The sequence below is a fragment of the Paramormyrops kingsleyae genome, chromosome 14, assembly GCF_048594095.1.
Source record: "Paramormyrops kingsleyae isolate MSU_618 chromosome 14, PKINGS_0.4, whole genome shotgun sequence".
In the NCBI taxonomy this organism is placed as follows: Eukaryota; Metazoa; Chordata; class Actinopteri; order Osteoglossiformes; family Mormyridae; genus Paramormyrops; species Paramormyrops kingsleyae.
In genome coordinates this window covers 13,774,597-13,791,709 of record NC_132810.1, presented here as the reverse complement: position 1 = coordinate 13,791,709, position 17,113 = coordinate 13,774,597, and the positions used below count along the sequence as shown (strand labels likewise).

The 17,113-nt window shown below is 41.6% G+C and overlaps 1 protein-coding gene across 4 annotated transcripts in view; it reads left to right on the top strand.

Annotated features, from left to right (window-relative positions):
* The window catches only part of akap6 (A kinase (PRKA) anchor protein 6), a 171,679-nt gene that overhangs the window by 108,023 nt on the left and 46,543 nt on the right, over nt 1-17,113 (top strand). For all 4 annotated transcript variants that reach the window (XM_072699344.1, XM_072699343.1, XM_023833586.2 and 1 more), the window contains one exon: nt 12,874-13,022. In XM_072699344.1, coding sequence (XP_072555445.1) covers nt 12,874-13,022 — 149 coding nt within the window. The remainder of the gene's footprint in view (nt 1-12,873; nt 13,023-17,113) is intronic.

The following is a 17,113-nucleotide window of genomic DNA, read 5'->3' as shown; positions in this document are numbered from 1 at the left end:
CCACTTACTAAACCCAGAGTTTATAGCCAGTGTTTTCAAGATAATAGTTTAAAAATAAGTTTCATGTTTCCAGTGGTTCCTTCAGAGGGCTCTGCTCTTTTGGAATCCCTCTTTAGTATATGTTTTAAATTGAATTGACATGATGGAAAATACTTGTGATATTATGCAGTATACAAACAGTCTCTCGTTACCTGTTATAGGAATCAATATTTCATGTCATGAGGCTGAAGCAGATTAACTTAAGATTTCACTCTGTACTGACCGGCCTGTCTGGAGAGCAGTTTGGGGAGTTGTAGACCTTCTGTGGAGAGTGTGAATTTATAAGATCCTGTGACAGAGTTGTTTACTGTTCACGGCTCCCTTTCAGTCCACACAAGCATGGTTAAATTTATTTTCTGAGCATGCATTCTCTCCTGTCTGATCTAGCCATAGCACATCAGAACTACCCTGATGGGAGAAATTTCAAACAAGTCGCCACATGTACTGGGTGTTTTGAACCCAAGTAGTGCAGCACAGGTGGAGGTACAACTCCCTACAGTTTTCAATTTACAATGATGCTGCCAGCATTCCAAAAAGGCACAAATAAATAAATAAAAGATATGTTATGTCATATTCCATAAATATGCAATTTAAGAAGAATTTCTAGTTCCAACATCGACCATTCCCAACCTGACTAGTGTTCAGTAGAGACATATATCTTCTCGTAATTTATATTACTCCTCAGCTGGTTCAAATGAAGCTTGTATCCTGTTTGCATGGCATCCACAAAATTCTTTTTGGATTTTTTTTTGTGCATTTTTTTCCCTGAAGAAAGAAAAACAGAGCATTAAGCAATTCTGTTTTGATTTTCTAAAGATTCATATAAATTTGCTCTTTGGTTTTATTTGAACCATATGTCAACCAGCTGAGCCGAAAATCACGTATAAAAAAATCTTTCTTAAGGTCCTTCTACCCATCTATATTATAAACATTAACGGGAGGACTACTGGAAGTTAACTTTCTTAGAGGGGAACAACTGTGTTTTCAAAGTACAAGCATTACCAAATTTCTCTGGTCCTAATTTATGATTTTTGGTTGCACATTGTGATTTAGCTGTCATGACTTCAATTTCTTTTAACCTTTCTAAATTAGTCCTCAAAATATACCAGCAGTTACCATGTTTTCCCCAAAAGTACCAAAAGGTAAGACTAGAAAACTATAAAGCAATTTCCAAGATCAGCAATGTCAATGATCAGTCTCTGCTTGGTGGTTATTCTTAATTAATTAATTAAGCATTCCCCTTGAAAAGCCTGGTGCACCAGCCCCTTAGTAAATTGCTATTGTAACAGTGGATTTGCGTGGTAGTAGAATTGCTTCTCTGCAGAAGAAACAGATCAATTCATGCATGACGTGAAACATCTACAGAGACCATGTATAGTTGTGGCCAAAAGTTTTTCAGAATGACACAAATATTAATTTTCACGAAGTTTGCTGCCTCAGTTTTTATGATGGCAATTTGCATATACTCCAGAATGTTATGAAGAGTGATCAGATTAATTGCAATTAATTGCAAAGTCCCTCTTTGCCATGAAAATGAACTTAATCCTTTACAAAAAAAGGGGCTTCCCGGGCAAGGATGCTGCTAGTAAAATTGCATCTAAAGCAACAATCAAGAACTTCAAGGTGAGAGGTTTAATTGTTGTGAAGAAGGCTTCAGGGCACCTAAGAAAGTCCAGCAAGTGCCAGGACCATCTCCTGAAGTTGATTTAGCTGCGGGATCGGGACACCACCAGTGCAGAGCTTGCTCAGAAATGGCATCAGACAGGTGTTAGTTCATCTGCACGCTCAATGAGGTGAAGACTTTTGGAGGATGGCCTGGTGTCAAAATGGGCAGCAAAGAAGTCACTTCTCTCCAAGAAAAACATCAGGGACAGACTGATATTCTGCAAAAGGTACAGGGATTGGACTGCTGAGGACTGAAGTAAAGTCATATTCTCTAATGAATCCCTTTTCCGATTGTTTGGTGCATCAGGAAAAAAGATTGTCTGAGAAGATAAGGTGAGCGCTACCATCAGTCTTGTGTCATGCCAACAGTACAGCATCCTGAGACCATTCATGTGTAGAGTTGCTTCTCAGCCAGGGCAGTGGGCCCACTCACAATTTTGCCTAAGAACACAGCCATGAATAAAGAATGGTACCAAAACATCCTCTGAGAGCAATTTCTCTAAACCCAAGAAGAGTTTGGTGATGAACAATGCCTTTTCCAGCATGATGGAGCACTATGCCATAAGGCAGAATTGATAACTAAGTGGCTCGGGGAACAAAACACCGAAATTTTGGGTCCATGGCCAGGAAACTCCCCAGACATTAATCCCGTTGAGAACTTGTGGTCAATCCTCAAGAGGCAGGTGGACAAACAAAACCCCACAAATTCTGACAAACTCCAAGCATTGATTATGCAAGAATGGGTTGCTGCTTCAGTGTTTGTAGATCTTTTTTGTCAGACGTCTCTATGGTATACAGAAGTAGAATTACAAGCATTTAATAAGTGTCAAAGGCTTCTATTGACAATTACATTACGTTTATGCAAAGAGTCAATATTTGCAGTTTTGGCCCTTATTTTTCAAGACCTCTGCAATTCGCCCGGGAATGTTGTTGATCAACTTCTGGGCCAAATCCTGAATGATGACTTTGTGAAAACCAAAACTTGTGTCATTCCCAAAACTTTTGGCCATGACTACGGCACAGCAGGATTCCACCAAAGCAGTGGTCTGCATGAACTTTTTGGAGCAGGAAAAGAATTAAGATAAATAAGCATTGCTCAAATGTGTTTTTTGTTATTTTATCAAACTATTATTTATGTTCATGAGTGAACAGAAAGTTACATTCAATTTTTCACTGAATTAAAGAAAAATAGGCTGCTATGCCTAATTGGGTTTTTACACAGCCACCCTATCCTGGAAATTTCAGGACACTAGCATTCTGAAAGTCCCTCGTCACACTCATGAGCGCTCAGCTAATGATGGCAGAGCCAACATGAATATCTTTAATGCTCAAGGATGCAAGTATCTGCATAAGGAAAGGTGAATATAGAACTATTTAACTACCTAATGTAAAATTAAGTAAGGGGAAATAAGATATTTGGCAGTCCTTGTTATTGTAAGCAACCACAATGGGAACCACTTACCTTTTGCCTGTTGGGACAAATGCAACAAAGTGCTATCATACATGTCTGACACTTTAGGGTCACGTGTGTTCAGTTTTGAGACTATAGACTGGTCAGACTATACTGACATTCACTGCAAGTGCAAGCAAATCAAAAGTGACAAGTACACTAAAATCTGCAGATCTGTGACCTGTTATTGCAAACATTGTTGCAGGTAAAACATACCGCTATGTATAATTAACCTACAATTATATAAAACATGTAACCTGCTTTAACTGTTACTGTAAATGTTGACCTTATCCTAGTTGTTGAGGCTACAGACTTCCCTTTATGTTTGAAATAACCATAGTGAAACAAAACATTCCTTTGTGGGTGGGAACTGGGTGAGACTTATAAGATGCAGGCAGGAGCGGGAGAAAACATTTTACAAAATATTCAATCATTTTACATTAAACACCTGCAACCATACAAATGAACCATAAGTGTCATGCAGCTTTGCTGGCTGAAGATCCTGGGACAAACCATTTTGACAGATTTCTTAAAATATCTTGATGTACACATTAATGATGTTTCACATTGTGATCTGTAGGGATGGGAATCACCAATCACCTCCCATAAAGATATTATCACGATTCCTAGGTGCTGATTCCATATGTATTGTTATTTTGTAAGTATTACGATTCTACATTTAGTGACAAATGTTAAGCACCCATACGGAGTGGTGGAAATGAATGAATGAATCTGCACGTCGTGAAAGGTCATGTGACTGTATTGCAATGATTATAATATCAGATCAAACAGACAACAGAGTTTGAGAGAGGCAGTATGGGCACATTGCTGGTCCCATGTCAGTAGGGTGTGGCACCCTCCCTGGGCCTGGATACATGCAGCGATAAGGGGCAGAAGGGAGTCGTACAGCCATCATATCCTCTCCTGTGGCAAGTCAGCCCACAGCTGTTGTAACTGGCCTTCGAGATCCTGCAGGTTGGCACTTGGTCTTAGTTCAATTGCGGAAGATCGGGGGAGCTGGCTAGACTTGGGAGGACCTCAACATGACACCGGCAGTTCATAGACATACGTGCCATGTGTGGACAGGCATTGTCTTGTTGAAAGACTGTACCAGGGTGCTGTCTCAGGAGGGTTTAATCATGCGGACACAGGATATCACTGATGAAACACACCAGTGTGCCGTCAGGGTCCTCTGAATCACTAACTGAGATGACCTAAAGTCATACCCTATGGATCCCCACACCATGATACCAGGACTAATGCCAGTGTGTCTCTCCACAACATTGGCAGAATCGTCCTCTCCCCTCGCTGCCGCCATACGTGCACACAATAGTCATCCATGGTAATGCAGAACCAAGATCCATCGCTGAAAATGGTATGATGCCACTCGTCATCAGTTCATGCTTCCTGGTTACGGCATCATTCCAAACGCAGCCATCTCTGCGCTGGTGTTAACGGCTACCTACGCATGGGATAGTGAAACCATAATCCGGCTGATGCCAATCGTCGAGACACGGTGCGGAATGACACGGTGTGTTGTAGAGAGCCCAATACCTTTGTCTGGATGGCAGGCGCAGATGTCATGGGGTTCTGTAAATCTTGGCGCACAATACGACGATCCTCCCTCGGTGTGGTCTGTTTTGGGTGACTGGAACCTTCACGACGTGTGTGGGTGCCCTTACATGCCCATTGGTCCCAACATCGGGTGACTGTGATATCAGTATCCCCCACATGCAATTGCACGATACGACTACCCGGCCTCATGCAAACCCACAATGTTTTCCCTATCAAACTCCAAGTGCTAGTAATGCTGTCTAATATGTCTACCAGGGATCCTCTGTCTCTGGTGCCAGCTCCTTGCAAATCGAATCATTTACATACCCTTCGCTGGTCTGCACGTGTACCAGATTACATCCAAATTAGACCATTACTTCTGGGTGCTTAACTTTTTTTGTCACTGAGTATATTAATATTCCAATTCTATACCACATTTTTTTTTTTCCTTCAGAATTTAAAAATTTTTAACATAAAAAAAAAAATGTTGAGTCATCCCGGTAAAGCTTTATCAATAGCTGCACAGCTGAACTGAACATGAGTAAATATAGCACACTCCAAATAATTTTCCTCTTAAAAAAATACAAAAGCAGCATTTAGACAATGCAAAACAACATCAAATACAACAGTATAAATTTTAACTTAAATTTAGAAGTTAATATAAATACATTTGCTGCTGTCCTGGCATAAACTCCACTGAGCTTTTATGTTTCTCTGCTACCTTGTCAATCTCAGGATGATGTCTAGCAACATGTGTCTGTATGTTCATCATGTTACCACAATACTTAACTTTCCCAGGACAAATTTTACATACGCCATGTCCAAGTCCTTTTTATGGAGTCTACTTTGGGCTCATTCCCACAATGTATGTTGTGTTGTATTTTCATCATTGTGTGGATTCTGTGATTCGGTAGCAGAGACCTCAGGCGCAGCAGCCCCCCCCCATCGAGGGAGCCTGGTCCTTCCTTAAATGGAGCAGCCTCTTCAGGTTCTCTGCTATCCTGTCCAGCTCGCGTGGTGGTGAAGTTGGGGTAAATGTTGCAAACTCCCCTTGCAACTGAGTACACAGCTGGGCAGCCTCTGGGGAGTCTGGCACTGGGGAATCCTCCATCACCCTCCAGAAAATACCCTGGAGGGTAAAGAATGTCCCAGCCGGCGTCCTCTCAGGGGAAGTGGCAGCAATGTGGGCTTCCGCAGGCAGGTTGGCCAGAGCAGCTACAGGCAGGTCAGGCAGATCAGGAACAGTGGGGGGTGGCGCATCGACCGTCAGTGCAGGAACTGTGGGGGGTCGAGCCGGGGTTCGCACCTTAGCAGCAGGTGTGGCCCCTTTAAGCACCTGTGGGACCCGCAGGATAGCATCCCATACTGACCTGGCCCCTTTAAGAGCCAGACGAGTCCCAATCAAGGGGTGTGCTGCTAATTCAGGCAGCGACGCAGCAGATGGCTGATGTGAAGCGGCGGCAGTGATGTCAGGGGTGAACACCGCCGGGTCCAGCATCGGGAGGGGCGTCTCCCGACAATCGGTAGGGGAAGCAGCGGAGACCAAGGTAGCCCACAGGAAGATCCCCGGCGCATCCTCCTACTTCCGGGTACTCTGCCGTCTCTGCCTTCTCCCTGCTTTCAATGAAACCAGGGCTGCTTCGTACAGCAGACTGTGAAGTAGTCCGCTGTCGAGGGCTACCTGCCACATCATCGATTCCGCCTCTGGAGGTTTTTGCACACTTCGCTTGTTTGGTGCACATTGCCGGGCAGGGACATCTCTTCTAGGATGTCCCTGCTCCTGTTAGCTAGGGCTTGGGCAGTGGGATCCTCCCAGATGTCGAGCTGCTGAAGCCAGTAGAGCACTTCATCGGTGAGATCCAGGTAGTCTGCCTCACCGATGCAAGGCATCTTCTTATGAAGTCCTGTCATACTGTAATGACCATGCGCAGGGCGAACGAGCAGGGAGCGGAGAATCAGGGTCAAGCAGACGGAAATCCAAAACGAGGGGTTTACTGCAGGCAAAGCACATAAACACGGTGAAAATTTCTATGACGAGACTGGGGAAACGTACTTGAACGCGGACTGAAATACACAGGACTCAATGGGAATAACAAGAAACAGCTGATAACAATCGGGATTGCACGTGAGGTTAATGAGGGGACGTGGCACACGAGAGGACTGAATGAGCAGGTCATGACAGGCATATGCACTGGCCAGTAGAGAGCCCATCCTCTTTATGCGCTCGAGTCTGCACAACACTCACTCGCTCAGTGTTAAATTACTCTTAATTAAATATGAGGCGTCAGACTGGACAAAAGCCTGGTGAAAATCACAGAGGGAATGAATGTTAAGAAAAAAGATTATTAAGAAAATAAGCATGAAGTAAAACTATGGGAGGTATTTTCTGCAAAAAATAAAAGTGAAAATGATAAAAAGAAAATACAATCTCCACTTTTCCATTTAGTTTCCAAAATATGTGTTCAAAATTCCTGCAAAAATTCAAATTAAAATGAAATAGCACTATTTGCATTTTAATTTTCTACTCATGTATGAGTCAGATGTGAAAAATTAAAAAATTAAATTAAAAACCCTTTTTGTCTTTTCATTTTCCAATTTGACTTTTCATTTTCAAGTTCACTACATGCAAATATATGTTAATCTGAGCGGGTGGTGGGCGGAGCTACGGATCACTGCAGCGCTTTCTCACTGCGTTTGCAGATTCCGTTGTCTTCGTGTTTCTTGGCCATGGTTAACCTTGTCGCCCAAACTAATGGCAAAGTCACACGCGGCTTAAGTTAGCTACTTATCAGCAGCTTCCGATTCATTTAGCTTCTTATTCGTAGCGTCTTATTTTGAGGCTTAAGTTAGCTTCTAATTCGCAGCACCGCTAGAAGGGAATGTTTGCGCATGATGCAGTTTTTTGCAAGACATTTTGGAAATACAAAATAACGTATGAATTAAAGATTTGAGCTATAGAACGTATATTTATTTTGTACAGAAAAGTCTTCCTGTATTGAAAATGGTGGAATTACCTGGGCATAATGTGATTTTTCATTTGTAACAAGTAACCTGGTCGCATGACACTTTTATCAATTGTTCACACTCATTTGAATAAGAAGCCATATTTCCAGATGGAATGCGGAGGTCTTACTCATCTTGGGTAAGGCAAATATGAAATACCTAGTACACAGCAGGCATGGCACTAATGACACTGAAATTAGCCTAGGCCAGATAACTACTGGGCTGAAAACATGACAGTCTGGCCCAGGCTAATTTCAGTGTTTCCTTACAATGGAATACCTGCCATTATATCGCACGACATAATATTTTATTTCATATTTTCAAAATATCTTAACTAAAAACTGTACAGTGTATACAGCTGCGAGACACTCCCCTATAAGGAAGCTGGAAGTAACTTAAGCCGTCAAATAAGACGCTACGAATACGAAGCTAAACGAATCGGAAGCTGCAGATAAGTAGCAACTTAAGCCGCGTGTGACTTTGCCATTAGTTTAGGTGACAAGGTTCACCACAGCTAAGAAACACATAAACAACGGAATCGGCAAACGTACTGAGAAAGCGCTGCAGTGATCCGTAAATCCGCCCACCACCCAACTCCGATTAACATATTTGCATATACTTGAAAATGCTAAATTCTATTTAGAGAATACCATATCATGAACAAAAACAGTATGCAATATCAGTATTTTTACCAGACTTGTTAGTGTCTTCTATTTGTTTGTGATTTGTTTGTCAAAAAAAGAATGCCACTATAAGTCTACTAAAAAGCTTTTAATGTCGTTTGAATACTTAGTGTTTCTGATTTGTTTGCCTCTCGAAAAAGAAGAATATTGCTTCGAAAGTAATTTATAAACCTTTTAAATTGTCCTTCCATTAACTTTTTGTGCTCAGACAACAACAAGAAAAGCATATCCGTGGAGGCAGCCATGTTTGTTCCGAGATGAGTAGCTTGAACGGAAGACGGATGTGACATCACGTAACTCGAAATTTTCAACTTCGCCAAGATAATCAAATACAACCATACATTCTTTTCCTCTCACGATTTTTGCTCAGCTTTTGTCCAGATTGATGCCTGATATGTGTGCGCGTAGTTCAGGTTCTGTGACTAATTTAACGCCGAGTGAGCAAGTGAGTGTTGTGCAGATGCAAGCGCGTAGAGAGGATGGGTTTTCATGCTGGTGAGCGCATATGCATGCATGTTTTTTATGTGTGTGGGTTTTGAGACTAATTACATGCCATACCAGTTTATCATTTAAATTTTGAAAGCCAAAGTTCCTCCATACATTGAACTTAAACTGTGGAGGAGCAGCATGAATTTCTGCTTTGTTGGCTACCATTCCTGTTATTGCTAAACAAAGTTAGAAAGTAACTCCTGGCTCCAACTACCTGAGATGCTGTGCTGCCTGTCAGTGTGGGATTAGTTTAGAGCCTCGAAACTTACATCCTGAAACTGCTGGTCAATAACTGTTGGAGTAGAACTGCAATGACATATGGTAGTGTGACTCTGCAAATGGATGATATTGTTATGTCCCAAACATGCCCATGACTAATTATGAGACTTAGTATAACCTTATTGGGCCATGATCCTGGTGCTGCAACTATTTTTCCACCATTAAAATAGTAAAAGTGGGTTAGCCACGCCCTAAAAAAACTTGCACCATGCATTTCAGACTGCATGCTTTAGATCATTAAAATAGGGCCCCTAAAGTAAGAGCCTTTTAGTTACAACATTCACCACAAATTTCCAAAGAGCTGGAGTACTAAATGCCACATATATGTGAATGAAAAAGAAGAAAGAAAAAAACACCTAAAAAACTGGTCACTGAATCTGATGCAACTTCCACAACTTTTTTGGGATTCCACACTTATTAAATAAACACATTGCAATAAAAGATGCATTTTTGTCGACCAAATATTTTGTGTTTAAACAATGGGTATGTAGCCAGTTAGATTATATACCATACATTGCTCCAAAACTAAATTAGTTTATATTATCTTGAAAGTTGCATAAATATTCTGTCTATAGTGCAGTTAAATACCAACTCTATTACACCAGTTCCATGCAGAGTGACATCTCATATGTTTCAGAGAGCTAAAACAGTTTGCTCTGACTTTCATATCCAGGTTACCAATGTGGCATCACTGTCAAATTAGGTTTATATTCTGAGAGAAAATCAACAACAATATGAAAAAACTGTGAAAGTTCTTTAGTCTCCTTTATTCAGTTCTGGTCCTGTTTTATGTTTTCTGTACTAGGTGCGTGATAATTAGAGGTAGATTTTTGGCCATTGGTTTTGTTGATGTTGCTCAAAGAAGATAGAAGATAGGGCAAGGGGCAGATCTTCTTAGAAGTGTATGTATAAATTATTGATGTTTACATTTTGTTATTCTCTGGCTTGATATCAGGAGCTTTAAAATGCTCAAAACATTCATGTGTGAACTGAAGAGAAAGGGAAATGCAAATGATGACATCTCTTTTGCAGCTGATTGACAGTTCCAACCAACACACAAGTCCCTAGAGACATTTATGCCAAGAACTTTGCTGTGGTTTTGTAAATTAGAGCTGGCACATACACGAAAAGCCTAAATTTACTTGATTCAGCAAATTTTCAAATAGAGCCCCTCCCAAGCATCTACAGAGACACTCTTGAGATAGAAGTAAGTATTCATCAAATGATCAACATTTATATTGATTTCAGTGTGCATTAGCAGTTTAAAGGCAGTAGTGTTTTGACACTGCAAGCGCAGGTTTGAATGATTCTGTTTGAAATGTGAATAAGCGATGCGTGTCTCCCAAGCTGCCGTCTGCATATCAGAATAAGCAGGGTGAATGGATGCTCATAGCAAATGATAGCCAACCTTGCAGTGCTTCACATTTTTTGGTAGACATTTTGGGTGGTGCTTAATGCCATTTTTGAAAGGATTTTTTTCTCTAGAAATAGGCCACTTTGGGCATTGATGGTAGCAGTGAACTTTCCCCTTCACCCCTAAGTTGAGCATTCATACAGTATGGTAAATAAACAAGTCAAAGCCTTACATTTTAGTTAGGGAGTTGCAGGATTACTCAGTACTGATGTACAACTATATCCTTCTCAATAGAGTACAAGAAGGGTACAGTTGTTTATTTTTGATAAACACCGCTGGATGATTAGTACACCCCAAGCCACCAAAGGTGCTTTAGCATGTGGAACCATTGTCATAAACGCAGTGCATTTAGAATTTTACTGTAGTAGTTAATATTACATCCCATGAGACTGCCATGTGAATATTAAAACGTTAAAACGACTCATTACTTCCAGCTCAAGAAAAAGTCAATAGTTCAAAAAAATAATAATGAAATGAATTGCAGTTGTATGATATCTATCTTTTTATGTATTGGTAAATTTTGATTGAATAAATTCATTAGGTCAAAGGGAAACTGGCCACCTATACAATGGAGCCATCTCACTGTCACGATGCACAAGGTGCCTGGAGTAAATTGCTTCTGTCTGTAGTCTACGATTGAGTAATTAGGATCCTGACATGGCATCTACGTGCTGGCAAAATGAGGGTGAATGAAAGTGAAATCCTCTGAGGGGGTAGAGAGAATTCCACACTCTTTGCTGCTAATTTTCTGGAACTCCTGGTTAGGTTCATTCTATTCCCTCTAAATGAATGTAGCGGCAGGCTGAGTTTGATACATATGCAATAACTGGAATGAAAAACCAGATGCATCTTTCTGTTGATTTACTTTCTTATTACTGAGGGTGTCATTGATTGAGGAGCTGTTAGCATCCATGGAATTGTTTGACCTTTGCTGAGTCTTTTGGAAAATAAGCAAAATGGTTTTCAATGGAATGAAAGTGATTGCAGTTTATACAGAAAAAAAAATGAAAAGAGGTGCACATTTTATGGGCTTTTAGAAGTTACAACATTACACCGAGTTCATCTGCATACTATATAGTGGAGTTAATGGTCAGATTAACTGGCTTGTTATGAGTTAAATGTGATGTATTTCCAATCTTGTACCATCTAGTTGAATTTGGGCTATTGATACTTTTCACACATCTTCTGTATCAGTGGAAGTTATTGTTATTGTTATCCATCCATCCATCCATCCATCTTCATACTGCTTCTCTTGGTCAGGGTCATGGGGGGGGCCCTGGAGCCTTACCCTAGCATCATTTGATGCAGTGCTATGGTACACCCTGAATGCCAATCCACTGTAGGACTATTATTGTTGCATATGGATAATTTGTATGCTGTATTCTATTGTTTCAAATTTGCAACATGCCAGATGTTTTTCATTAATCATATCTAGTATTTACTATGACCAGTGCACAGATAGAATAACACAGATGCTGTCGTACATGTACAATAATAAGAAGAACACTAATAATACTAAAAAATGTTTACAATTAAATATAAAGAACTGCATAACATTACAACACCAGGGGCATCATTTATCTGACATCTGGCCTTTAGTATGTTTTTTTTCCATTGAATGTTTTGTTAGAAAGTAAAATTATTCTTTTATGCAGCAAGTGTGTGAAATTGTGTGATATTTCTACTGCTTTGTATATAGACCATAATGATGACATATATACTTCTTTTAATTCATTTTTGTTCCACCTAGAGCAGCCACAAGATTATATATAGTTGCGGTTTCATGATGACAGAACTAAAATAATGTAAGCTTTATTTCACACAATATATGACGGTACTGTACTGTATACTACACAATGCAACACCACATTCTGTACAATGTTATTCCATATACTGTACTATATATTGTAATGTAAAATCCCTGAAAATCTGATCAGGAAAAGCAGGTGGTAGGTTAATGGATATATTATACTATGCTACACCATAGATTCTAGTATACAATGTCATATAATCTGTCCTAAATTTTAAAAAGTCAAATTTAAAATTAAAAATGTATCACTAAATTGTATAATACATTTCATGACAAGATAGAGTGCTCGATAGAAGAGTACTGTTCTGTATTTACTTCAGTTTCTTGCAATTTGTGATGTACCCACTGCTGAGACATTCTGTATATTTTGTTCTTACCAGGAAAATGGATACTAAAGTGGATGTCACCTGATGTTATCTTCTTATGACTGTCCAATGTGCTGCAATGTTCTGAAACTGCTATTGCCTGTGTGTTGCATTGTTTTTAGAAAGAGGTTCACGGGTGCCAGGACGAGGCTCAGAGGGCGGCACTGGACCAGATGTCCTTGAAGCTCAACAGCCAGTTATACTGTGCTGACACCAAGAGGCGGAAGGAGTTTGTTTATATGTCAAAGTTTAATTCATCTGAAAGCAATAGGTATGATTAAAATGCCATAGGTTTTGGCATTTTATTATCTTCTTGTATTTTTTTTAATTAATTGATTTGGAGAATACATATGAGATTGTAATTTTTCTATATTAAGTTATGTTCTACCCTCCAGGCCAAAATCTCCACTATGCACCAGCCTTCTTTAATTCTGGAGTGTATACTTGACTCCCTTACTTGGCTTTGAGTCAAATATTGCTATAATTCTTTTAAGCTTCTCATTCTAATGATTTATTTTGTGGAAAACTATAATGATCCCTCTTTGAATTTTAATGATCGTTGCCTGTTCAAGGATTCATTGTTTTGACTCCTTGGCCCTTACTTTTGCATGGAAGTATGTCTTTGGGGAGGAGCTGTCGGATGCTATAGTCGTAGCCCAGTTCTTGCTGGTTAGCCATAGTCGCTCAAGCCTGTCGGCTTGGTTGCATACCTCTCAGCCTTGAAGCTGATGAATATGGGACAGTTGCCATTCAAGGGGATAAAATCAAAATTCCAGCTGCAAAAAAATCTCTCCAAGGCAGAATAAATGCTTGAGGGAGATGTTAAATCCCACATTAGGAGGAGGTTTTAGCAACATAAATTAAAAGGCTCTTTCTGTAAAAGTGTCTTAGAGTAGGAAAGAGCTTTCCACCTTTCCTTTTTTCAGTGGGACTTGATGCCTTCTATAATTGGAGCTCAAAATGAATTAGAAACCATGGAGGGGTATTTTCACATCACTCATAAAGAAGGATTATGATGATGAAAGATTGATATCAAGTGGATTTAAGCTGAAGTTGGGAAAATCCATCCATCCATTTTCTGTAACCACTTATCCTATTCAGGGTCACAGGGGGTCCAGAGCCCATCCCAGAGGCTATGGTCACAAAGCAAGGAACAACCCAGGATGGGGCACCAACCCATCGCAGGGCGCACTCACACACCATTCACTCACACATTTTTGGTAATTCCGATCAGCCCGCAGGAAACCCCATGATGGCACAGGGAAACCATGCAACCTCCACTCACATGGGGTCATTGTTGAGACTCCAACTCTGGACTGTGAGGCAACATTGCTAACCACTAACCACTTTTACTTAGGGAAGTAAAAGTGACAGGATTGTAAGGGATAAATGAAATGTGATTGTAGCTTTTACCTTTTACCTATTTTTAGAAATGGTCTCTCATAATTTTTAATTAATTTTTTTTCTGAGAATGTTTGTTTAGCAAACATTTAGTCTGATATTTGTAGGAAAAAATGTGATGCTGGGTGATATTTTAATGTACGTTTTGGCTGACCAAACATATATCTTGCTCTATAATGAGGTCTAGCATTGAATGCCTAGGGGTGACTTTTTTCTCATGCTAACATATTGTGTTGTTTCTTATATTCATGTCTTCTCAGTTTTTTTTTGATCAATGTTTTATGGATTACAAGCAAGCTAAAATATTCATATGTTCTTCTTGCCGTTTGGTATGATCAATGCCTTCCACAAAGTGGCTAATACACTGGACTGTGCTTTTTGAAATTACATATACGGTCCTGAAATAAAATCCCATTCTTCAGTTTAGTTTGGCATTTCGCTGAATTGAAATAAGAAGCTGGATGCTGTTATTTTTGTTCTCAGATAGTTATTTAATCTAATTCATTGTTTCCCCTGCTTGCCATGTTGCTTATTTTATTGTTCCCAAGGATTTTGCACAAAACATGAAGTAGCAATAACCTGACATAACTATGCTGATGTCTGAACTCCCATGAAATCATATCAGTTTGCCACTAATGTTGCCCCCTGCTAAGGGGAATTCTACTCAGAAATTATATTTACTTGTTTTTGTTTGCCACTATATAACGTTCTATGTATGCAAAGAAAATATCACATGGAAGGTGAACCGATGGCTAGAATTTATTTTCCTGAAAAATTCACCCTTTGATGTTAACAGGAAGTCAAATTCTGGCGCAGTCAAAATTGTCAGAATTTCTCTTAACCCAGTGAAACATCCTTTGCATGCAGTTATCATTCTGCCTCTGTCAACTTATGTATTATATATTTAAAAACATTTTTTTATTGTGACATTTGCTCTAAAAAGGGGATCATTTGCTTGCTTTTCAGTCCCTTGATGTCCCCTGAAAGCTCGGCCTAACAGTATTTTACATGAACTTGAATGTTCACTCACAGTTGAATCTGCCTACCACTGGCAGTGATTCACACATGAGGCAAGGTAACATGAAACTGCTCATTTTAAGATGCTGTAAAAAATGCCGGCTGAAATAAATTTCAGCCAGTAAACGTGACAGATAACATTTTGATAGAATTCTTCTTGACACTAATCTTGACACTACATCTATCTGTTATGTCCTGCCCATCATGTCTGCCTGACCCTCCTGTCTTCTTCCTACCATGGCCCTGATGAGCTACGTCTGTTGCTTGTTATCCCTCGTTAGTCTTTGCATTTGAGTATCTGTTTGTCTGGTCATTGACGTCTCTCCTCCTGTCTGCCCGTGTCCTTCCTGTACTAGCCTTCTTCTTTTGATCCCTCTCGGTCTCATTAGTTTCCCTGCTCCCATTCAATTCAATGAATCCCTTTTTTGTTTGCCAAACACCTGCCTCGAGTCCTTCATCTCATATCTCGTGACAGAATGACCAGATTCCCAAACAACCCCTCCAGCTTATACCTACACCCCGGCTTCCACGCCTCCCTGCATCCAGCAGACTTAATACCCAGAGGGCCTTGGATTCAAGGACCGAAGGGGTTAGCAGTGCTGCAGAAGCCAACCTGCATTCAAGTGGAGGACTTCTTTTCCCTCCTGCATACCCATCTGCAGTGGAGGAGTAATCCCACGGTCTGGAGGACTCCCAAGGCTTTCTTCCAGAAGGTGTGGAGGGCGCTAGTAAAACTCACCCTGGACGTGGATCCCCAGGAGCCAGAGAAGGTTTGGCGCTTACTGACTAATGTGTGGAGACTAGTCGAACATGAGGCCATTCAGTCTGCCGTATGATGCCACTTAGTGCACCGTGTGAAGCCACTCTGCTCGCCACCTATCCACAGCATGAAGCAGCTCAGCCCATTGGCTCTCCATAGCCTGCGGGCTCTCTGCAGCTCACTGTAGCTCAGTCCACTGCCTCTCTGTAGCTTGCTGCAGCTCCAGGCTCTGGCTGAAGCAGGAGAAAGTGGAAGAAGCTGGCTGTGCCCAAGTCTCCTATCTCCTATACCCCATGCAGCCAGAGTCCATCTCTCCTGACTTGGTGCAGTCAGAGCCCTGCCCAGCAGAAGCTGCCACTGCACCTACAGAGCCCTGCCCAGGGTAAACCAGCCTTCAGAGTTCTGCTCAGGGAAAGCTGCTGCGCCTCCAGAACCTACTGAAGGAAGGGCTGCTGCCGCATCCAAGTCTCCAGAGCCTGACCCCAGGAGGGACCACTGCTCATCCCAGGGCTCCCGATCCAAGCCCTGGGGGGGCCACCTCTTGTCCTGAGCCTCCAGAGTCTGGCCCACAGGTGCCCACACATCCTGTACTCTCCTCTGCTGTGCCCCCACAGCCCATTTTCACCTCTTCTGGGCCCTCAGAGCCCATCCAGAAAGGGCCACTCCACCCTTGTCTCCAGGTGCCTGGCCCAGAGAGGGCCACCTCACCTGCGTTCCAGACTCCCAGTCCGAAGAAGGCTACTTCTCTTGAGTCCCTGGCACATATCTCCTGTGCCCGGTCATGCTGCAGCCTTGCCATCCCACAGAGAACCCCAGCGATGACGTCAGGTGTCCTAGCTGCACCCTGCTTGCCTCCAGGTGTTCTGGCTGCAGCCTGCTTGCCTCCAGGTGTACAAGCTGCGCCCTTTTTACCTCCAGGTATCCTGTTGTCTTCTTCCTCATCTCCTGCCATCCTGCCGGCTCCTGCCTCATCTCCTGTCATTGCCTAGGAGGCCTGGTCGCTTCCAGGCCTGGTTCAGTCGACCCAGAAGATGCCCCACCAGAGGATTTAGAATGGGATACTCTGGGCCTTGCCCAATGTCCCTCTCTGTGGGCCCCTGTCTCAGCCCAAAGTGTACACCGACTCAATCCCAGTGTAGTCAGCAGTGTTGGCTTGGGCCCCAAAGAGAGGTTGGCCAAGTCTC